The following is a 24139-nucleotide window of genomic DNA, read 5'->3' on the forward strand; positions in this document are numbered from 1 at the left end:
TGCTGGGACATTATAGCGTAATGTACTTTAACTCTGCCGCTCTTCCTTCTGCTGTTAGGACTCTGAATGACAAACACGTTAATACAATTGATGCTGGGGCAAGGACAATGTTAAACAGAATTACCATTTAAAAAAACAAAAACAAATTAAGCTGATTCAGTTGCTCTATTGACAGCACCGGAGCCTGAAATATATGTTTAGACTTTGTCAGGCATTTGGATGCCATAGTGATGAACATGAAATAAATAGGAGTCCTCTATCTATGGAGTGTCATGCCAAGTGTCAGACGTTATCCCACCTGCGTACCTCCATGCTGAGTTGGAGAAGCTACTTGTAGGCCTTAAGAGAGTGGTTCAGTTTTCCATCCCATTCGTACCTTGGCTTCTCAGTTGAGATTGCCTTACAGGGTGATAGTTTATTCCCAAGACTGGTGGTGACGTAGATGCTTACCCCATAGAAACTGGACTCATTTCACATAGGCCACAAACAACTATCCTATGGTAATAACTTTCTCACTACTGACCTTGCACCTAGTGTACACTGGGCACATACTGGGATTTAATATCTCTTTAAGTGCCTAAATGAGAAATTAGGTGCCAAAATCAGATGTTCAGGTGATTAACTATGGGCATCCAAGTTTGAAAATTTGGTCTAGGTGAATATAGTTAAGATGAGTTGCTAGATGTCATGCTTGATAATGTCTCATATTAATTTAAATCCACAATTAATTGATCTAAAAAAGATTTAAATGCACTGTTCTAAATTCCATTACAAGTCCCTTCCCTCCCCTACAAGGGAACTGAATAATTTGTAGGATTCTTAATGAGATGTGGAGGCTTTTGCCCATTAGAATCTGGAATACATATTGCATTAATATTGATATTATTTATATTGAGCCTGATCCTTTGAAGACAAAGGGAGTCTTTCTGTTGAGTCGAATGGGCATTGGATCAAGCCCATGGAGCCCAAAAAGTGTTCAGCATTAGGTAGTGACAGAAAACTATTACGAGTTGTTCATTAGCCTATCCCAGGGATCGGCAACCTTTGGCACGCAGCTCACCAGGGTAAGCACCCTGGCGGGCTGGGCCAGTTTGTTTACCTGCCGCGTCCGCAGGTTCGGCCGATCACGGCTCCCACTGGCCGCGGTTCACTGCTCCAGGCCAATGGGGGTGGCGGGAAGCGGCGGATAGCACATCCCTCAGACTACACCGCTTCCCACAGCCCCCATTGGCCTGGAGCGACGAACTGCAGCCAGTGGGAGCCGCGATCGGCCAAACCTGCGGACGCGGCAGTTAAACAAACCAGCCCGGCCTGCCAGGGGGCTTACCCTGGCGAGCCGTGTGCCAAAGGTTGCCGATCCCTGGTCTATCCTAAGCAAAACTATCCTTGTGACATACTATGTATTGTATTATAGATGGCTTTTTCTTTAAATTTGTGCTTTTGCACAGACAATTTATAAACGTGGCTTAATGGTACTAACGTACACCAGGTATCTGAAAGTACTGTAAATTATATGCTGGTTGTATGATGCCTTTAAAAGCAAATGTAGTAGACATTATTGTGTCAGCAATGTCTTAAACACATCCCTAAATTGCAATATGTGCTAATTATTGGACCTCAAAGGAACCTGTTTTAAGGCCAAATATTGTCCTTGGCTATGCATGCACAAGTTTCATTGTATTTATGTAAAAAGGGTAGAATTTGGCCAACATTCCTTAGAGAATCTGATTAATGTAGAACAGGTTTAGTGAGAGAATTTGACACAGAGGACATTGGACTTGTTCTTTCCTCTTTTTAATTTGTTACCTCTATAAAGTTCCAAGAAGTCCTTTAACTTTCATTTGGATCTCATTAGAAATGGTCAGGAAGAACTTTAATTCAGAATTTAATCTGAAGAAACAATGCACTCTTTTAAAACTCTCTGGTACTTCCTACTGTACAATTTACATAATGCCTCTGGCATCACAGGCAGTACAAAATGTAGAGAACTAGTTAGAAATCTGTATAGCCATATTACACTTTTATCCTGCACTTCTCACGCATAGAACATGTTTTGCTGTAGGTATGTTCTATAGGCCCTGGTCTATCTGCTGGTTACCCAAGGAACTGAGCAGCTGTACCAGAGATTAAATCCTTTCAGTGGAAAACAATTCTAAAATTACCAGAAGCAGCTATCTGCCCTTGGCATTGCTGACAAAGCAAGCATAGACCTTCTTAAGCATAAGTTTGTTTCTGTATACCTAGATACTAGGGATCAGGAAACCATAAGCATATCTGAAAATGGGTTGGTAAATAGTTTGAATCCTAGTTATTAGCAAAATGCTGGTAAGTGGATTTTAAGCTCTAAAACCATGCTTGCTTTTCACTTGCAAATGCATTTTTTTCTGTTCACACTGATGTGCCTTTTTGATGTAAATAGTGAGAGTGAGTTTTAAATTTATTGAAAATTACAAGGTTATCTAGGTTTATTTAGCCAGGAATTTTGAAGTTATGTTAACAAAAATGTTAAGAATATATAATATTTTACTAGCTCGATTTTTGTGATGACTATGAATGTTACATGTTTTTAATTAGAAGCTCATTACAGCTGTTAATTTTTAGATCTTTTACACTTTTTATTTCTTACCTCCACAGATTAATCAAGGAATAAAATACTATTTCCTTCAATATCCGTTTCCCCAAAGGCTTTCCCCAAAGGCTTCATGTTGATCTCTCTTGTCTTACTGGACAAAGAGAGATCAACCTGGCTTTTCCCCACAGCCAGTCAATATCACCACAGGACTGGCAGGTGGTGGTCACTTCCAAATTATGGGTCCATGCCTGTAAACACTATTAGGCATAGTGCAGTGAGTAGTCCCATTGACTACCATGGGAATATGACTGTTACCCTGTAGCAAGTGTTGTGGGGACTGAGCCTCATGTAAAGTGCTTGTTTCCCCTTCACAGCATGCCCAACACCTGTTCATGGATGGAAGAACCAGGTGAGAGATGGAGAATCTTTAATATACCTGGATAGTCTGAACGTTATTCAGTTCTTAGATTTAACAAGTAGTTCCCCTATGACAGTAGAGTTTTATTTCTTCCAACCAATACACAATTACATTTCAGTGGAATGATAGCAAAAACTAAATCTACTGTGCATCTCGAACTTGCTGTTTTGGATTTGAACTCATTCGTGTCATTTTCTGCATTGATTTTAGAAGGAACAATACAGGCGACAGAGGGAAGGCATTACAAGTGATGCTTCAAGTCCTGCAGACGTGTGATCACCCTGCTCCAGATATGTTCTGCCTGTGTGGGAGAATCTACAAGGACATATTCCTTGATTCTGACTGTAAAGATACCAGTAGCCGAGACATTGCCATTGAATGGTAACAGAAAAAGCAAACCCATTTAACAGCATTTTCAAAGTTTTACATCTGGCTTTGAAAAAACAGCAGAATTTATCTAAACAAGACTGTGCCAAATTATAAGCCTAAACTCCAAGGTCTTTACTTCCTCACAGTCTTTATTTAAGCAAACTCCTACTGAAGTAAAATTTGCACTTGGTTTAGTTAGAATTGAGAAAACTTTGAGTAAGGATCTCCATTTTGTCCAACTGTATCTTAGTGGTTTTTTTTTTTTTTTTTTTTAAGGCAAACAAATTCCTGGTCTCTCACTTTTCTCTATGTATTGGTATGGGTTGGGAATGCTGCACAAACAGCGAATTCAGGGTGAAATTCGCTGTTTGTGCAGAGACACCACAGAAGTACAGGGTTCAGAGACACCACAGAAGACCTAGCACTATTTACATCTCACTTAAACCCCACTTTGAGGGTTTAAGTGAGATGCAGGTAGCGTATAGGCCTCATGCTGGTCTTCTGCACAGGGAGGAATTCTATCCTCAGTCCCATGAGGGGGTGCTGAGAAAGGAGATGTCTCATGTTGCTCAATACCAAGTTGTCCAGTGAGTTTAAGGAGCTGCATTGATAAACTCCATTTAATGCAGTCACGCTGCATACATGTGTATACACAGATATATATATGTAAGCCGAATATTGTACAGTAATTATTCAAACGTCTGCTGATTACAGTAATGTTGATGGTGTATTTTCTGGATCGTTACTGTAAAATACTATATTTTTTTTTCAAAAGGGATGTCTAAAGCAAGAGTAATATTACAATGTGTGCAGGGAATAATGAACCCCCAGGATGTAAATGGGTCTCTCCTGAAATTAAATAAATGCATAAAAACAGTTGGCTCTAGATAATTTAGCCAAGTTCATGGGAGTTTTGCTACTAAGGAACAGGATTTGGGGCATAGAGACATAAAGTAATAGAACATGTGTAACTCTCAGCCCTTTATGTAAAATTCTCACTAAGAAAGAACATCTTGCTGCATTTTCCTTGATATTCCTATATCACCAATGGAATAAAATGACATTCTGTTGTATTAAATGTTAATTTTTTAAAATAACTAACTCAGATTTTCCTTCCTCCAAATCATGCAAATTGATGGGACACAAAATTGTATGCAGGTCCTCTGCTCTCCTCTCCTCTCTTCTTTGACGACAGGTTAAATCAGTGGCTCTCAACCTTTCCAGACGACTGTACCCCTTTCAGGAGTCTGATTTGTCTCGCGTACCCTCAAGTTTCACTTCACTTAAAAACTACTTGCTTACAAAATCAGACATAAAAATACAAAAGTGTGACAGCACCCTATTACTGAAAATTTGCTTACTTTCTCATTTTTACTATATAATTATAAAATAAATCAATTGGAATATAAATTTTGTACTTACATTTCAGTGTATAATATATAGAGCAGTATAAGCAAGTCATTGTCTGTATGAAACTTTAGTTTGTACTGACTTTGGTGCATTTTATGTAGCTTGTTGTAAAACTAGGCAACTATCTAGATGAGTTGATGTAACCCCTGGAAGACCTCTGTGTACCCCTGGTTGAGACCCACTGGGTTAACTCATGGTCTCTAAAGCATTCCCTTTTCAGGGTGGTGTTGGTACAAAGTAATGAACATATTACATGATCCCTAAAAATACTTTCTTCCCAGGGGACGATGAGCCCCTTTTTTCACAACTGTGCCGTGTTTTGTGTTTAAGGCACAGTACGATGTGAGCTCTAGACTCTTTGTCTCTGCAGGTACCGCAAAGGATTTGAGCTCCAGTCAAGTCTGTATTCTGGAATTAACCTTGCCGTTTTGCTGATTGTGGCAGGGCAGCAGTTTGAAACCTCTATGGAACTAAGAAAAATAGGTAAACAAACAAGAACTTTGTGTTCTCTTTAATAAAGAACAGTTGAATTTTATTTTGCAGAGATGGGTCTGAGGTGTATTCATCATTGCCCCTTGGTCCCTTTATGCCAGCTACACCAGCATAAAAGGGGCCACAGAAGGAGCATAAATCTGCTCCAGGGAACACCCAGATATGAGTGACCCCTACAATTGCTGCAGAGACAGCTCTGTGCCACCTCTTCAGGAGCCCTGGGAACGGGGGGGGGGGGGGGGGATTAGAGCACACAGCAGAGGTGGAGGGAGGTGGTGTAGGCAGGTCTGGACCTGTGGCCCAACTGTTCTGCACCACTGCAGTGGTTCAGAGTTGCCATTGCAACAAAGGTGTAAGTTAAGGGGCATTGGGGGCCACTACGGACACTGAATCAGGGAGACCATCTCCCCCCACCCCCCTTGTATCAGTGCAGAGATGAATCTGGCTCAAAATTTGGTTTAGCCCATTACAGAATTAGGAGCCAGTTGCCCAACTCAGATTCTAGTTTCCCCAAAGTTCAAGAGCTTGATTGAAACCCATCCCTGATATAGATAGATCTGTAAAATAAAACTGTTGTATTATAGATTCAGTTGCGTTCTAGAAAGGTAATAGCCAAAAATCAAAGTTCTACATTTGGAATCGGATCCTCAGCTGCACCAGAGCAGCCCTTCCTGCAGCAAAGGAGGTCAGGGGGATGCAAAAGTGTCTTTTTAACCACTTTTACACCTCAATCCTGGGACCAGACTGCACCAGCCCCTGACCTAGGGACTGTTCCAGCAGGTGGGGATCTCTGGGACATAGGGACACCTAGGTACATCCCCTACACTGGGAGCCAGTGTAAGAGCTCCTACAGTGGCCCTACACAAAATAAATCCTTCACTGGCCAGTTGAGCCACGTTTAAGTCTGCGTTTTGTCACCACAGCTGTACAAAGTAGCCTTAATGGGGTCAAAGCATCTGGCCCATAATCTCCAGGTAGGAGTAAATACTCCCCATTCTTTCATTAATGACAGTTCCATCTCTGAATGATCATTAGGATAGTGATAGCAAAATGTGCAAAAATTTCATTTAAAATAGAAGCATTCTTTCAATGTGAAATTTCCCAGGTGTGCGGCTGAACAGTTTGTTGGGAAGAAAGGGAAGCTTGGAAAAAATGAATAATTACTGGGATGTGGGACAGTTTTTCAGTGTGAGCATGCTGGCCAGTGACATTGGTAAGGCAGTGCAAGCAGCGGAGAAACTGTTTAAACTGAAGCCTCCAGTTTGGTAAGTAGTGTGTGCTCACATTAAATGCGCATATTGTCTCGGTCAAAAGCGCTATCTTTTGGGATTTTTATAACTAGACTGGACAAAATACTAGAAAATGTCCAGTAGGGAACAATCCTACACAGACAATTGGATGAACCAGATGACTTAATACATTTCTAAATCTCAAATTTTTGCAACTCTGATTTGAACTTTATTCTTTATTGTGGGTTTTTTTCTGGTAGAAAATAAAACTATCCATCAGACTGATAGAGCTGGTTTTAGATTCTCCTGAAATGTGTACGTTAAGGGGAGGAGGATGGTGGAGATGACTCAGACTGAAGTAGAATTCTCTTCTAAGTATTGATATGTGCAACCCATTCTGCCCCCCATGTGATCACTCCATTGGCATCACTACATAGGGATCCATTTAACCATGTACTTCTCAAATCAGTTGTGTATAAAAGCACACTATAGATTCATGTCTAAGCTTGATATCAGGCCTATAAATCTGTAAAATCAACACAGTCATATGTAAATGACAGTATCTTGTAGAATACATTTAATTTTGTTTGAAATTACATTTGAGCTGCTAATTTATTAAAAAGCTTTGGGAGGGGAGGGGGATTCAGAGTCCATCTCAGCCTCTCTCTCTCTCTCCCGCCCCCCTTGACTGACTTTATATGTTCTAGGTACTTGAGGTCATTAGTCCAGAACCTGTTGTTAATTCAGCGTTTCAAGAAACTCACCATCGAGCATTCTCCCAGACAAGAGAGACTGAACTTCTGGTTAGATATCATTTTTGAGGCAACGAAAGAAACCACTAATGGACTGAGATTTCCAGTAAGATGCCCAAATAGGTTTTGTAACTAATTTCCCCAGATCTTATTGAATGGCATTAACCAAAAGCTATCATTTTTTCAATCTCCCTTCTTCTAAGTAGTCATTTGACCAACCTAAAAACATCTGATGCCCTCTGTAAAGTACAGTAACAAATACACCATAATAATATTGTTTTATTGTAAATAGGAAAAAAACATGGATTTTATAAAAAAAAAAAAAAAAATGTAATGTCTGGTTTGAGGTTGCTTATTATCCTATATCACTATCCTTCTTGAGATCTTACGGTATAGTTGCTGTTACATTTCACTAAACAGAACTTTGGGTTTTTTTAGGTTTTAGTGATCGAACCAACTAAGGTCTACCAGCCTGCATATGTGTCAATCAACAATGAAGCAGAAGAGAGAACTGTCTCTCTGTGGCATGTCTCGCCTACTGAAGTGGTAAGACAAATGGCAAACACATTTCACATGGCTAATGATGCTTTGTACTTGTATGGCTCCTTTTTCACCTATGGGATCTTGAAGCACTTTAAACTTTTCTACATCCCTGTGACGCAGGACAATTAATATCTCCATTTTACATATGGGGAAACTGCGGTACTATAGAGAAGGTGAAATGACTTGCAGATCTGGGATTATTCAGCGGCTGATCTCAGATTAGAATTCATGTGTTTGTGGCTCCCAGTCCTGGGCTCATTTCACTAGAACAGGCTCTATCAAAGTCCTCCAGGCATCTGATGAAGTGGGTTCTAGCCCACGAAAGCTTATGCCCAAATACATTTGTTAGTCTCTGAGGTGCCACAAGGACTCCTCGTTGTTTTTGCTGATACAAACTAACATGGCTACCCCTCTGAAACCTTTCGGGTAGCGTGATTGATACTGTTATCCTCTTTAATTTTGTTTTTTACATTAGCACATGTGATTTTACAGAGATACAATTCAGAGCTAACCTACATTGATTATTAGTTATTATTGATAAAGCACCATAATGCGCATGGCATTGTTGAAATTGTAAAGGTTTTCCAAACGTAGGAGGCAGCATGAAAGAAGATATAAGGTTGTGTGCAGGTGAAGGACAAAGTCAAGAGACAAACTTTGTTGCAATATGGGGTTATGAGAGAGGGTGTAGGAGGAAATTTATAAAGAGATGTGATGCAGACAGGTATGGAGTTGTCCAAACCTTTAAAAGTGAGAAGTAACTTGAATTTGATGAGAAAGGAGACTAGAAAGCCCAGAGTGATCAAGAAGGGGAAGATGTTGGAAAGGCATGAGAGGAGGACAGCTCTTGCAGCCTCCGTGAGGTGAGATCTGGAAAAGAGGTTATGATAACCAAAGTAAGAGATGACCAAATAATGGAACAAGGTTTTAAATGTTTGTGCATCCCTGAAATCTAATCTGACCTGGTGTGGTGGGGTTGTGCACTGCTCCCAATACAGGCCACGGCGCATATGACACAATTTTACCGTACAAAGCAGATTCCTTGTGGACTGCCCTAACCTATGTTAGCTGACAACAGTAACCAAGACACCATCCACTTGCTGGGGACAGCTGGAGGGCAGTACTTATGGTCAGACTCTGTCCATCTCCCTCCAATTATTTCTGTGCCAGAGCTTCCAGGGGGAGAGAATTCATAGGAACCAATTACGCTAGCGCTCTGTCTGCTGGAGGGTTCTATTCCTAAAGGAGAAGAGCAGGGTAGTGGATCTGCCCTATGTGTGTTTTTTAATGTGAAAGGATTGCTTAATCAGTCCAAAGATGCACTGTTTGGTAAATTACACTTCAAGCTTCAACTTTGCTTTTGAAACTGAATTTTACACTAGAAAATATGTATCTTAATTCACTGTGATATTTTTTTAAATTGCTTTTCCTCAAGTGAGTTAAACTAGCATTGAATATAGGTCCTACATCTACCCAAATCTATTCATCCTTTCAAATAAAAAAATGGAGATGTGGCTATTCTTGCCAAGATCCTATGTATTGTATGACTTTGCTATTTGCTATGACTTTGAAAGCAAATAACTCAAAAAGCAGTTATTTGAAAGCTGAGACTAACCTGTGGTTGACTTAGATCTTTGTTCCTTACAGAAACAGATTCATGAATGGAATTTTACAGCTTCCTCCATTAGGGGAATAAGGTTGGTATGCTTGAAAACAACTAATTGCGGTTTCACATTTAATGTTTCACTTATGTCAAATGATCATGCCTTACGATTTGAGATAATGAACTCTGCTTTTCATTTCCTGTTAAATCTTTCTTCTACTTAAACCGCTTCAAAACATTGTAATAGGGAAGAGTCTGTCTTTCCTTAAGTCAAGCAGAGCAGTGAGCTTCTGCTGTGTAGAGTCCGACCTAAAATGTTGGAGTTCTATTTTGAACTGTATTTACAATTTTTATATTCAGCTAAGCCGGGGTTGCCAAACTTTTTGACACCATGACCCCATTTTAACTAATTACTTCCTCCCAGGACCCCAGACAGCCTGGAGGATGCCATTTTGTCCTAGAATATGACATCCTCTGCACAGAGTGACCTTGTATGTATGATGCATGTAAAGTCATGCTGTGCGGAGGATGCCATTTTGTAGAGCAAAATGGCCTCCTCGAGGCATCATGACCTTGCACACACTGTACATGTGAGGTCACACTGTGTGGAGCAAAATGGCATCCTCCTCACACTAGGGATCACCACAACCCCATCTGCTGATGGTGTGACCCCGTTTGGGGTCGCAACCCACAGTTTGGGAACCACTGAGCTAAACCCACCCTCAATTGGTGCAATCACGCTTTGTTAGTTCCATGTCACTGGAAGCTAGATTTCCAGGAAATAAATTGTAGTTTCTTTTCCATGGTTGACACTTTTGTATTTAAAAACAAGGATGAGAGAGGGCTGGAAGAGGCCAGCTGAAGACATCTCTTACATTAGGAGACATCTATAGAGAAATCTTCAGGCTGCAAGAAAAGTACAAGGTCTCAGATTAGGGTTGCCAACTGTCTAATCTCACAAACCCAAACACCCTTACCCCGCCCCCTGCCCTGCCCCTTCTCTGAGGCCCCACTCTGCTCACTCCATCCCCCCTCTTTCCGTCGCTCACTCTCTCCCACCCTCACTCACTTTCACTGGGCTGGAGCAGTTGCGGGCTCTGAGCTGGGTCCGAGGGGTTCGGAGTGGGGCAGGGGCTCTGTGCTGAGCCTGAGGCAGGGGGTTGGGGTGCAGAGGGGTTGCGGGCTCTGGGCTAGGTCCGAGGGGTTCGGAGTGTGTGTGTGTGGGGCTCCATGCTGAGCCTGGGACAGGGGGTTGGAGTGCAGGAGTGGGTGTGGGATCCAGGAGGGGGCTCAGGGCTGGTGCATGGGATTGGGATTTGTGAGGGGTGCAGGCTCTGGGAGGCAGTTTGGGTGCAGGAGGGGGCTCTGGGCTGGGGCAGGGAGTTGGGGTGCAGGAGGGGGCTCATGGCTGGGGCAGGGAATTGGGTGCAGGAGGGGGTGAGGGGTGCGGGCTCCGGCAGGGTGGTGCTTACCTTAGACGGCTCCCGGTCGGCGGCACAGCGGAGCTAAGGCAGGCTCCCTGCCTGCCCTGGCCCCACGCTGCTCCCAGAAGTGGCTGGCGCATCCCTCCGGCCCCTGGGGGTGGGCAGATGGCTCTGCACACTGCCTCCGCTCACAGGCACCACCCCCGCAGTTCCCATTGGCCGCGGTTCCCAGTCAATGGGAGCTGCGGCGTCGGAGCTCGGGACAAGGGCAGCATGCAGAGACTCCTTGCCTCCCTCCCCACCTCCCAGAGGCTGCAGGGACGTGTCAGCCGCTTCCAGGAGCAGCACAGGGCCAGGGCAGGCAGGGAGTCTGCCTTAGCCCCGCTGCGCCACCAGACTTTTAGCAGCCTAAAATCTCCCGGTTTGGCTTCAGTAGCCTCTGGGAGATAGAGCCTGATTCTGAGAGACTCCCGGTGAAACAGGGAGGGTTGCCAACCCTCCATCTCAGACCCAGATAAGTGATGTGTACAAAAAAATACCTGAGATCACATCAGCAAAGGTGATTACCCAAGCTAGGTGTAGGAGCTCCTGAGAGAAGTGAACCAATGGGTAACTTTTCTCTTGTCTTGTCTTCCTGGAATTTCTTGATCAAGAAACAATTAATAATATTGCCCAAAAGCTTCTTCCCTCAGTTTGACAAAGGATTAAATTAAATCGAACTCTAAATGTAATTTTGCCAGATAATAGTAAAAAGTCAGCCATGTTTTCTAAAACTTAATTAAATTTTTTTAACAAAGCTCGGTTGTAGTTTCTTAGGCCATGAGTTAGTTTAGTGTTAGCATAAAACATCAGTCCAATAAAGAAGATACATTACAACAAAGGGCTGTGAACTCAAAATCCTGGAAACATTACAGATAACCTACCCGTATAATTGAGCACTTGAAGATCTCATATTAAAAAACCAAAGAATTTCATATTTCCTCTCACGTATAAGTAATGACCTCAAAACAGTACCCTTTTGATTCAATAAAAATACTACCTTTCTTGATTCATTAACCGAGCAATAAAATAATAAAACAAGATTCTTCTGCTCTGATTAAAGTCCTCCAGAGAGAGGAAGCGCAGCGATGAAATAGGGGGGAATTCTGCAGTGCCTCTGGGGAAATAATCTGACCCCCTAAGACTGCTGTGCATCCATTGCTGCAGCCTCACACTCCTGGGGGTCCTGGCCCCTTCTCCACGCAGCTTTGTTGAAGAACAGTGGCTGAGGGAACCACATAGCCTCCTCACTCCTTTCCTAGTCTGTCCTTGCTCTGCCTCCCCCCCCCCCCACACACACACAAGTGCTGTAGCAACAGTATGCCGGAAGCATGGGTGCTGGAACTAGGGGGGCTGCTGCTCCCGCTGGCTTGACGTGGTTGCCATTATATACAGGGTTTACAGTTTGGTTCAATGGCCCTCAGCACCCCCACTACACACATTGTTCCAGCGCCATTGCTGGGAGCCTTCACAGAGTTGTTGGCCCCTCGCTGTAAGGATCTGGGTCTGGAGCCTGCGTCTGCTGGTCCCTGAGCAACCGCTGTGTCCACCAGACAGCTCTGTCAGAGCAGCAATTGACAGGCTGTGAACGTAGTGGGCCCAAACACTACTGGATATGCCACCCCCAAAGGATTTGATTGGCAGTGCTCCCAGAGTCCCTGATTGGTCCAGGTGCACTACTGAAGCTTGGAGGGAGCACTGGGAACAGGAAGTTGATTATGCAAATAGCTTCTATGACAGACCCTGCTCCTTCGCCTTGCTCTAAGTTACTGCTCTTATCCCTGGCTTTAGTTCCTGGCTTCTGACTCTGTCTCTGACCCTCAGCCTTGACTCCTGGCTTCCAACCCCGGCTCTGATCCTCTGTGCTGGTTCTGGTCTTCCAATTACAGCTCTTACCCTTGGTTCTGTTCCTGACTCCTGACCCCAGCTCTAACCATTAGGCCTGGTCACCCAGGCTCCGACTGTGGCACTTGCACTCAAATCCTGCCTACCTGACCTTCAGCACTGCAGAACCACCGCTAGTCCCCTGAGATGTGCGCAGCCAGGATTTCCCCTTTGTTGCACTGGAGAAATGTTAGGTTATTTTTGGTCCCAACAAGTTTCCAAGACCAATGAAATGATTATTGCTGCTGGTGTGCACCGTTACCAGATAAGGAGTCCCTTAGCATGCAAATTTTCTAAAACACACATTACTTACTTTACAGTGGGCTTAGTTTGCATTATTAATCGTTGCTTAGCATGGTAACTTTAATTAAATAGTGACAATTCATTTGCTTTGGCTCCTTTCTTAATCATTTCTGCAGACTCTAAAACCCTTGGAAGTATAGTCTTATATGTGATTGAATTAGGTTTGATTTCTTTTAACGTTTGTGTTTGTTGATTTTGAGTTATTTTGACCTCTTCATGCTTTTGAAACTCTCACCAGTTATTTAATATAGAATCGTACTTGTAATCTTAATTCACACTTTTGTCAAATGTAATTGCTCTTTATGGTAGCCAGTTAATCTTAAATTCCTGAGGCATTCCTATATAGTTTGTTATATTTAGTAAACTGAAAATCATATGCATGGATACTGACTTGTTTCTCCTGTGTATAACCTTTGAAAATTCACATAATTTTTTATTCTAGTTTAGTCAGCTAGATTAATCTGCCTCATACATTTCTACACCAGAGATTGCTTCATCAAAGCCAAGTGATACAGTGACATTTGAAATGGAGAGTTTTATTGTGTGTTTTGTAAAGTAATAGAGCTGGCTGCAAAAAATGAGGGTTTCCTCCCATGTTACATTTCCAGAGTGGAATTATTACTAAATATAACTTTTTTTAAAATTATACAAAATGTTTTCTTTGTTTTGGCCGAATTCTCTGTATGTATTTTAGAATGTTGGCACTGTTGTGTTACCCTTAAATGTTACAGCAACCCAAAATACTGAGCGTTCAGTTATTTCTTGTTCTCAAATGAACAATGCCTTTACAAAACAAGGCGCCTCATACACATAAGTAAAGTGTTTGTCAAAGATTATTGAATAGAGGAAGAAAATATCATTTAGAGTGAATTTTGCTTGGGATCATAAGGACCATGGAAATTTCCAAATGCAGCTGAACTGCAGAGGTTCTCTTACAAAGTGGACACATAAGACCTCTGCGAACTCTACACTTAGTTGAACAGGGCTTCATGACAGTTCTGTGCAGTCTAGTGTGGAGGGAGAGCCTGGTGACTGCTCAGGGAAGGGGTTGCAGGAGTTGGCAGTTATGCAGATCCTATGACTATGAACTCCTATATGGGGGATGCGAAATGTTTTGCAATTCAGAAGCTATTCCAATCCAAAAGCTAGTAGCAGCTATGAAGGGACTGTAGGACTTTCATGTGCATTGTGCATGGACTGAAGGTGGATTCCATTCTCCCAGTTCCTGCATAGTTCTTCAGCATGTAGCCCATTTATTTGGGTTCTGTGGAGGGGTGATCAAAGAAAGGCAATTTTTCGAGAAAGGACCTGGCCTCAATGGCAGATGTGGTTGTGCATTAATCTGGTCTTTAAAGGGTTCTAAGAAGCTTACACACTAATGTATGTTGCCATTATTTCCTTTTTAAGGTTGATTGCAAATGTAACAGAAGTATAAACTAAATTTGTTAACGTAAACAAAGACAGCCCTGGAATCTAAATTGATGTTAAATCAGTTCAGTTTCCACACCTGGGCAGTCAAATACTAGGAAATCATATGAGTCTACTAAGAAAGGTTTAAAAAAAAAAAAAAAAACATCTGGGATGAGGTTTGTCCCTGTCAAAGTCAACATTAGTTTTGCCTGACTTAAATGTGGCCAGGATTTCACCCTCAATAATAGGTGACACAAAAGAGATTTTATATGTAAGGAGAACAATTACAGCTATTCTTGCATTTGTGAGAGAATTAACTGTGTCCTTGAGAAAAGAAAAGTTGTCTGAAATTGAATAATTCCTAAGATATTACTACCTCCTCCTCCATGCTGTCTAATATGAATCTATAGAGTAAAACTTTTTTTGATGGAAATTTTACAGCATATCCAAGTTTGACGAACGATGTTGTTTTCTTTATGTCCATGACAACTCTGATGATTTTCAAATCTACTTTTCCACAGAAGACCAGTGTGGTAGGTGAGTTGATTTTACCACTAATAAAACTTCTCTGGTACGTGACTGGCAAGGGTGTTGGAGATTTCCCAAAAGTGGGGGAACTGGGGGCCCCTGCCCCTCCCCTGGCCAAGCCAGAAGCTGGAGCGGGGCTGGGGAGCCCACCGTCCCCCTGCCTGGGTTGGAGTGCGGCTGAAAGCATCCCCCTGCCTGTGTCTCCGCCCCCCAGACCTCCTGCCTAGGGCAGGTGGAGGGACCCAGGCTCCCCATAGCTGCCCGTACAGCTCTCCCCGACCTGGCTCCAGCCAGGGGCAGTGCCACGGAGCCACAGCCCGGCCATGATAAGAGCTGTGCGGGAAGCTGTGGAGAGCTGCGGTGGACCGTCCACCTGCCGCGGTATGGGAGGCCCACCTAGAGCAGTCCTCTCCCCTGGGTTGGGGAGAGCTGGCACGGATTCGCGGACCCTCCACCTGCCCTGGGCTGGGCAGGGAGCCCAGGGGGCAGGGATATGGGCTGGGGGCTGCTTTAGGCTCCCCCGCACCGCGGGCAGGTGGAGGGTCTGCATGGCTCGCGGCTCCCATGACTGCCCAGGCTCCCTAGCAGGGCTCCACACTGGCCTGGCCATGGGGTTGGGGCTTGGGGAGAAGAGGAGGGGAAGGGATCAGGGTCCACCCTGGTGAAAAGTGGACCAGCCAGGCCTGTCCACTTTCAAAAAGTGGGAGGGCCATGGCCTCCCTGTTCCCCTCCCCCGGTTCCGGCATCACTGGTGACTGGTATATAGCACTTAGTAGAGGACAAAAACTGACAGTTTTTCAGATGAGAAATAAAAGTTCATTTGTGCACTTATCATCTTGAAACTTTTTTTCTCATTAAGAAACTATGGGCCGAATTCAGAGATGATATATAACATGATATGAGCTAGATCCCATACACTCAGACTGTCCCTACACCTACTTTTGCAAAATTTAAGGGAGTCTCTGTTGGTACAACTTGCATGTAAAGAAGCTTGAACGAAGGTATAAGTTAAAGTAGCCCCCATCCTATGTATGTATGGCATGTAAATTACACTTGCTTGGACTTCCTTATATCCTGCAAAGTGGTGGTAAGTAGGTTTAAGGAAGTGTAATGGAGAGTCTAACTTACTACCTCGCATGTAACCCTTCTGAAGTTTGCCATGGGTATCTGAATATTCTCTGCAGATAGAATATATCAAATCTAAATAATAAGTACAGTAGCTGAAATTCAGGTGGAAGATGTTCTAGGAGAGCATTTGGTCTATAATTCCACTGGGATTGGAATTTAACTGGTGACGTCAGTGGAGTTTCTACCAGGAGTGAACTCAGCTCTGTTTGTCTTAATGTGTCTAATGTTTTTTCCCTCTTTTGGGCTGTGATCTGTGTTTATTGTTTATATAAAATGGGGGACACAAAAATATGTTAAACATTATTAAGGTTGTAAAGTCAAGCTCTCAAACGTTAGCAAATGCCAGAATTAGGGTGGTTTGTGTAACCTTAAATCTGGCCCCTCGTATGTATGCATTATAATATAGTCTTTAATTACATGATCACATCATATTTTTTCCACAGGACCCCTGGCTCACTCAGTGCAGAGGCTACACCTGCTCTGGGGTGAATGAGAGTGTGTAGTGAAGTAGGTGTGTAGGACCCCTGCCTTATTTCTTTGCAAGAGTTGGAAAATGTGCAGTGAACAAGGCAGGGGATTGTCAGAAGAGAAGGTCAATGGGATCCGTGTTTTGAACATATTAAGTGTTATGTAATGCTAAGTACTCTCAAAAATTGGGTCCAAATTAGGCACCCAAAATTAATGCAAAATTTTTACCTTAATCTCTCTGCCTTAAATTACATAACATCTGTACTGGGTCAAACCAACTGTCCATCTAGCCCAGGATCCTGTCTTGTGACAGTGGCTATTTCCAGATACTTCAGAGGGAATGAACAGAATGGGGCAATTATCTAGTGATCCATCCCCATCATGCAGTCACAGCATCTGGCAGTCAGAGACCTAGGGACACCCAGAGCATGGGGTTGCATCTCTGACCATCTTGGCTAATGACCATTAATAGACCTATCCTCCATGAACTTATCTAATTCTTTTTTTTAACCCAATTCCACTTTTGGCCTTCACAACATCCCCTGGCAATGAGTTCCACAGATTGACTGTGTGTTGTGTGAAGAAGTACTTCCTATTTGTTTGTTTGTTTGCTTCCCTGGGGATACCCCCTCACCTTAGAGATATTGTTAAGATAAATTACTAAATGGCTGTATAGCACTCAAGCACTAAAGTAATGAGTGCCATAGAAAAAATGTGCAGAAATTAGCATTTCTTTCTTCAGAGCAGAGTTTGAATAGTTTGCAGTAAATAAGGCATGGGCTATACATGGAACAATGAAGCTAAAACAAAATATTGCATAACTGCTAATTAAATGAGCACCATTCGTTCTGTGTTCTTAGGGAGGCAGGGGTCCTGTGGAGAAAATAGTATGTGATCATTTAATTAAAGACTGCATCATAATGCATACACATAAGGCGGCCAAATTAAAGTTGCACCAGGCCACAACACCATTCACTCAATTTTGGCTCTGCCACGCACCCCCCCCCCCATCATGATAGAGGGTCCATGGGGCCCAACCTAAGTAGGCAGCGGGGAAGCCAGGTCTGCTGCTCCTCACTGATGCCAAGGGGCTGGCTCCTGCAGCAGGGCTCCCCTGCCACTGGTGGCCTGCCTGGCCGTGCCCCATTTCCAGGGCCCCAGCCCTAGGCACCCCTGCCAATGCTATGTACAGTGTAATAGCTGCATGCACCACAGTCTGAGTTTCTTAGGATGCTCAGCACTTTCTAAAAGTCAGGCCTGGTCTACGCTACGAGTTTAGGTCGACTTTAGCAGCGTTAAATCGAATTAAGCCTGGACACGTTCACACAACGAAGCCCTTTCTTTCGACTTAAAGGGCCCTTTAAACTGGTTTCTTTACTCCACCTCCGACGAGGGGATTAGTGATAAAATCGGCCTTAGCGGGTCGGAATTGGGGTAGTGTGGACGGAATTCGACGTTATTGGCCTCCCAGAGCTATCCCACAGTGCTTCATTGTGACCGCTCTGGACAGCACTCTCAACTCAGATGCACTGACCAGGTAGACAGGAAAAGCCCCGCGAACGTTTGAATTTCATTTCCTGTTTGCTCAGCGTGGAGAGCACAGGTGACCAGGCAGAGCTCATCAGCACAGGTAACCGTGATGGAGTCCCAGGATCGCAAAAGAGCTCCATCATGGACCGAACGGGAGGTACGGGATCTGCTCGCCATATGGGGAGATGAATCAGTGCTAGCTGAACTCCGTAGCAGTAAACGAAATGGCAAAATATTAGAAAAGGTCTCCAAGGCCATGAAGGACAGAGGCCATAACAGGGACGCACAGCAGTGCCGCGTGAAAATTAAGGAGCTACGGCAAGCCTACCACAAAGCCAGAGAAGCAAATGGAAGGTCCAGGGCAGAGCCGCAAACATGCCACTTCTACGCGGAGCTGCATGCCATTCTAGGGGGTGCAGCCACCACTACCCCAACCATGTGCTATGACTCCCTCACTGGAGAAACACACAGGGAAGTGGGTTCGGGGTATGAGGAAGATGAGGATGGAGATAATGTAGATAGCTCACAGCAGCAAGGAAGCAGAGAAACCGGTTTCCCCAACAGCCAGGATACGTTTATCACACTGGACCTGGAACCAGTAACCCCCGAACTCACCCAAGGCGTGCTCCCAGACCCTGAGGGCACACAGGGGACCTCTGGTGAGTGTACCTTTGTAAATATTACACATGGTTTAAAAGCAAGCGTGTTTAATGATTAATGATTAATTTGCCCTGGCAATCGCGGCCAGTACAGCTACTGGAAAAGTCTGTTAACGTGTATGGGGATGGAGCGGAAATCCTCCAGGGACATCTCCAGAAAACTCTCCTTCATGTACTCCCAAAGCATTTGCAAAAGGTTTCTGGGGAGGGCTGCCTTATCCCGTCCGCCATGGTAGGACACTTTACCACGCCAGGCCAGTAGCACGTAGTCTGGAATCATTGCATAACAAAGCATGGCAGCGTATGGTCCCGGTGTTTGCTGGCATGCAGACAACATCCATTCCTTATCGCTCTTTGTTATCCTCAGGAGAGTGATATCATTCACGGTCACCTGGTTGAAAGGGGGCGATTTTATTAAGGGGACATTCAGAGGTGCCCCTTCCTGCTCTGCTGAACAGAAATATTCCCCGCTGTTAGCCACGCGGTGGGGGGGGGGGGGGGGGGTGAAGTGATCATCCCAGAGAATTGGGTGTGTGTGGGGGGGAGGGGAGTTAGTTGGGTATGTGCTGCATGTTAACCCGGAAACCGCAGCCCCTCCTTTTACATTGCAAACCCATTTTAAATGGCCAACCCAACGGGTGCTTGGTATGGGAAATGAGAGCGCTACTGTTTGAAACCATTCCCACATGTTAAGAAGGTTAAAAAAGCCAAAAGACTGTGTCTTACCATGGCTGCCTGCAAGCCAAAATCTGTTGCCTGGCACTGCGTGAGTGATCTCTCACACCAAACCGGCAGGCCCTCAATATAAGAGGAAAAATGCGACCTTGTAACGAAAGCACATGTGCTGTGTAATGTGAACAGCAAAATTTAACGTGAAAGAGTGTACCCATTGTTCTCTAAAATGTGTCTTTTTTAACCACCTCTCCCTTCTCCACCACCAGTTGCAAATGTTTCTTCTTCACAGAGGCTAGTGAAGATTAGAAGGAGAAAACGGAGGACGCGGGATGATATGTTCACGGAGCTCCAGATGTCCTCCCATGCTGAGAGAGCACAGCAGAATGCGTGGAGGCAGTCAATGTCAGACTACAGAAAAGCACAGTATGAACGAGAGGCGAGGTGGCGGGCTGAATCGCGGGATGAACAGAGCAAGTGGCGGGCTGAAGATGATAGGTGGCATCAGCTTGCAGACAGAAGGCAAGAGTCGATGCTCCGGCTGCTGGAGCATCAAACTGATATGCTCCAGCGTATGGTTGAGCTGCAGGAAAGGCAGCAGGAGCAGAGACCGCCGCTACAGCCCCTGTGTAACCAACAGCCCTCCTCCCCAAGTTCCATAGCCTCCTCACCCAGACACCCAAGAACACGGTCGGGGGGCCTCCGGCCACCCTGTCACTCCACCCCAGATGATTGCCCGAGCATCAGAAGGCTGGCCTTCAATAAGAGTTAAAGTTTTAAACTGCACTGTGTCCTTTTCCTTCCCTCCTCCCCCACCCATCCCGGGCTACCTTGGCAATTATCCCCCTAGTTGTGTGATGAATTAATAAAGAATGCATGAATGTGAAGTAAGAATGACTTTATTGCCTCTGCAAGCGGTGCTCGAAGGGGGGAGGGGAGGGTGGGGTGGTTGGTTTACAGGGAAGTATAGTGAACCGGGTGGGGGGGGGCGGAGGGTTAATCAAGGAGAAACAAACAGAAGTTTCACACCGTAGCCTGGCCAGTCACGAAACTCGTTTTCAAAGCTTCTCTGATGCGCACCGCACCCTGCTGTGCTCTTCTAACCGCCCTGGTGTCTGGCTGCGCGTAATCAGCGGCCAGGCGATTTGCCTCAACCTCCCACCCCACCATAAATGTCTCCCCTTTACTCTCACAGATATTGTGGAGCGCACAGCAAGCAGCAATAACAATGGGGATATTCTTTTCGCTGAGGTATGAGCGAGTCAGTAAGCTGCGCCAGCGCGCTTTTAAACGTCCAAATGCACATTCCACCACCATTCAGCACTTGCTCAGCCTGTAGTTGAACAGGTCCTGACTACTGTCCAGGCTGCCTGTGTATGGCTTCATGAGCCATGGCATTAAGGGGTAGGCTGGGTCCCCAAGGATCACAATAGGCATTCAACATCCCCAACGGTTATTTTCTGGTCCGGGAAGAAAGTCCCTTCCTCCAGCTTTCGAAACAGAGCAGAGTGCCTGAAGACGCGAGCATGATGTACCTTTCCCGGCCATCCCACGTTGATGTTGGTGAAACGTCCCTTGTGATCCACCAGGGCTTGCAGCAGCATTGAAAAGTACCCCTTGCGGTTTATGTACTCGGTGGCTTGGTGCTCCGGTGACAAGATAGGGATATGGGTTCCGTCTATGGCCCCACCACAGTTTGGGAATCCCATTGCAGCAAAGCCATCCACTATGGCCTGCACGTTTCCCAGAGTCACTACCCTTGATATCACCAGGTCTTTCATTGCCCTGGCAACTTGGATCACAGCAGCCCCCACAGTAGATTTGCCCACTCCAAATTGATTCCCGACTGACCGGTAGCTGTCTGGCGTTGCAAGCTTCCACAGGGCTATCGCCACTCGCTTCTCAACTGTGAGGGCTGCTCTCATCCTGGTATTCTGGCGCTTCAGGGCAGGGGAAAGCAAGTCACAACGTTCCATGAAAGTGCCCTTACGCATGCGAAAGTTTCACAGCCACTGGGAATCGTCCCACACCTGCAACACGATGCGGTCCCACCAGTCTGTGCTTGTTTCCCGGGCCCAGAATCGGCGTTCCACGGCATGAACCTACCCCAGTAACACCATGATTTCCACATTGCTGGGGCCTGTGCCTTGTGAGAGGTCTATGTCCATGTCAATTTCCTCATCACTCTCGTCGCCGCGCTGCAATCGCCTCCTCGGCTGGTCCTGGTTTTGCTTTGGCATGTCCTGGCTCTGCATATACTCCAGGACAATGCGTGTGGTGTTCATAGTGCTCATAATTGCCGCGGTGATCTGAGCGGGCTCCATGATCCCAGTGCAAGCTATGGCATCTGGTCTGAAAAAAGGCGCGAAACTAGTATCTGACGGACCATGGGAGGGAGGGAGGGAGGGTCGAGTGGCGACATGGCGTACAGGTACAGGGAATTAAAATCAACAAAGGTGGCTGTGCATCAGGGAGAAACACAAACAACTGTCACACAGAATGGCCCCCCCCAAAGATTGAACTCAAAACCCTGGGTTTAGCAGGCCGTTGATTTCACGGAGGGAGGGGGAAGCAAATGAATACAGAACAAATCTATTTTTTACATCTTAAGCTGGCAGACGACGGTGCAGCATGACTGATAGCCCTCGGCATCTTCTGGGTGCTTGGCAGAAAATACTGGGCACTTGGCAGAAAATAGCATACTACGACTGATAGCCATCATCATCAAGATAGTTCGATAGGACTGAGCATGTCTGCCCAGGTGCCCATGATTGACAGCCACTGCAGTACGATGACGACGGATACCAGTCGTAATATACCATCTTCTACCAAAAGGCAAGGGGCTGCTGCTGTGTGCAATGCAGCCCCACGTCTGCCAGCCCCACGTCTGCCAGCACCCAGATCGCCCTCGGCCTCTTCTGGGTGCTTAGCAGAAAATACTGGGCGCTTGGCAGAAAATAGCATACTACGACTGATAGCCATCATCATCAAGATAGTTCGATAGGACTGAGCATGTCTGCCCAGGTGCCCATGATTGACAGCCGCTGCTGTACGATGACGACGGTTACCAATCGTAATACACCATCTACTGCCAAAAGGCAAAAGGCAAGGGGCTGGTGCAATGCAGCCCTACGGCTGCCAGCCCCACGGCTGCCAGCACCCAGATCGCCGATGAAGGCTACCAGTCATGCTGCACCGTCTACCGCCAAAAGGTAGTTAGCTGCTGCTGCTGTGTAGCAATGCAGTACCACGTCTGCCGGCACCCAAATGATATATGGTGACGGTGAGCTGAGCTGAGCGGGCTCCATGCTTGCCGTGGTATGATGTCTGCACAGGTAACCCAGGTAAAAAGGCGCGAATCTATTGTCTGCCGTTGCTCTGACGGAGGGGGAGGGGCCTGATGACATGTACCCAGAACCCCCCGCGACACTGTTTTGCATCATTCAGGCATTGGGATCTCAACCCAGAATTCCAATGGGCGGCGGAGACTGCGGGAACTGTGGGATAGCTGCCCACAGTGCAACGCTCCGGAAGTCGACGCTAGCCTCGGTACTGTGGACGCGGTCCGCCGACTAGAGCACTTAGAGCATTTTATGTGGGGACACACACAATCGGCTGTATACAACCGATTTCTATAAAACCGGCTTCTATAAATTCGACCTAATTTCGTAGTGTAGACATAGCCTCAGATTGTGCACCCAAAATTGAGGCACTGAATATCTCTAGCCACTTTTCAGTATTTTGGTTTTCATGTTTCTGTAATTGCATTTATAAAGACTAGGCCACACTAAGGCTAGTCTACAGATTTATCTAACTGAAGCATTGTAGTTAAAAGAATTACGATAATAAACCCCAAACAAACCCTTGGGTGCACCGCAGCGGATTAAACCACTTTGTAGATAAGTAGGTTTTTATTTTTCAATGTATGTTTGATATCTTTCCTCAGATAAACTATAGTAAATGTAAAGATGGAAAGTTAATGAAGGAACCCTATTACAGTTTGTTAGTAAATGTATTGCTCTGCCCATGGATTACAAAGTTCTAGCTAATCTTTTACAGAGAGGGCGTTATCTTTGCTGATTGTTTGATACTTACTGCTTGCAGATTCTGTGGCTTGGTTAAGGAGATTTTGACTGACGCTGTGGGCAGTGCTTTGGAATTAGAAGGAGAGATTGATGGGGACACACTGGAAGTAAGTCATGTTTATGGGTAAAATAGCTGAAAACCCTAAACCATTTTTTCTTTTCCATTTTTCCTCCCTCATATGAATTTGTCTGAGAAACAAGGATAAGGAAATAACATTTAAATCCTTCAAAATATATAGAAAATTGCAACACTCCTGTAACTCTTTATACAAAACAGTTAACTTTCTTGTGGGGGAAAAATACAGGTTTGTATGTAACATAGTGCGCCATCTACTACAGTGGCTGGAATCATATAAGTACATGAGAATGTGAGTTATTGATCTTGAAAATTATTACACATGTGATGGATAGTTGAGAATCACCTGATCCTGGGTGGAGTTGGTTAGATAATGATAGCAGGTATTGCATACTTCCCAAGAAAACCTATTTAGAAACTGCCGCTTAGTTTTTCTAACCAGATCCAGGATGTTGCCATCTCTTTGGATAAATTAAATGGATAGGCTGTTTCGGCGATGATTGAATACCAGACTCTTGGCAATGTGAACACTGGTCTTTTCATCC

The 24139-nt window shown here is 44.9% G+C and overlaps 1 protein-coding gene across 1 annotated transcript in view; it reads left to right on the top strand.

The window, feature by feature from the left end:
* Positions 1-24139, top strand: part of MAP3K15 (mitogen-activated protein kinase kinase kinase 15) — a 165864-nt gene that overhangs the window by 97272 nt on the left and 44453 nt on the right. Inside the window, 10 exon segments of the mRNA XM_065411146.1 lie at positions 2947-2960; positions 2963-2981; positions 3201-3371; positions 5140-5252; positions 6367-6526; positions 7198-7348; positions 7681-7788; positions 9433-9482; positions 14890-14985; positions 23538-23625. Of these exon segments, the coding sequence (XP_065267218.1) occupies positions 2947-2960; positions 2963-2981; positions 3201-3371; positions 5140-5252; positions 6367-6526; positions 7198-7348; positions 7681-7788; positions 9433-9482; positions 14890-14985; positions 23538-23625 (970 nt within the window).

Source organism: Emys orbicularis, chromosome 1 (assembly GCF_028017835.1).
Source record: "Emys orbicularis isolate rEmyOrb1 chromosome 1, rEmyOrb1.hap1, whole genome shotgun sequence".
In the NCBI taxonomy this organism is placed as follows: Eukaryota; Metazoa; Chordata; order Testudines; family Emydidae; genus Emys; species Emys orbicularis.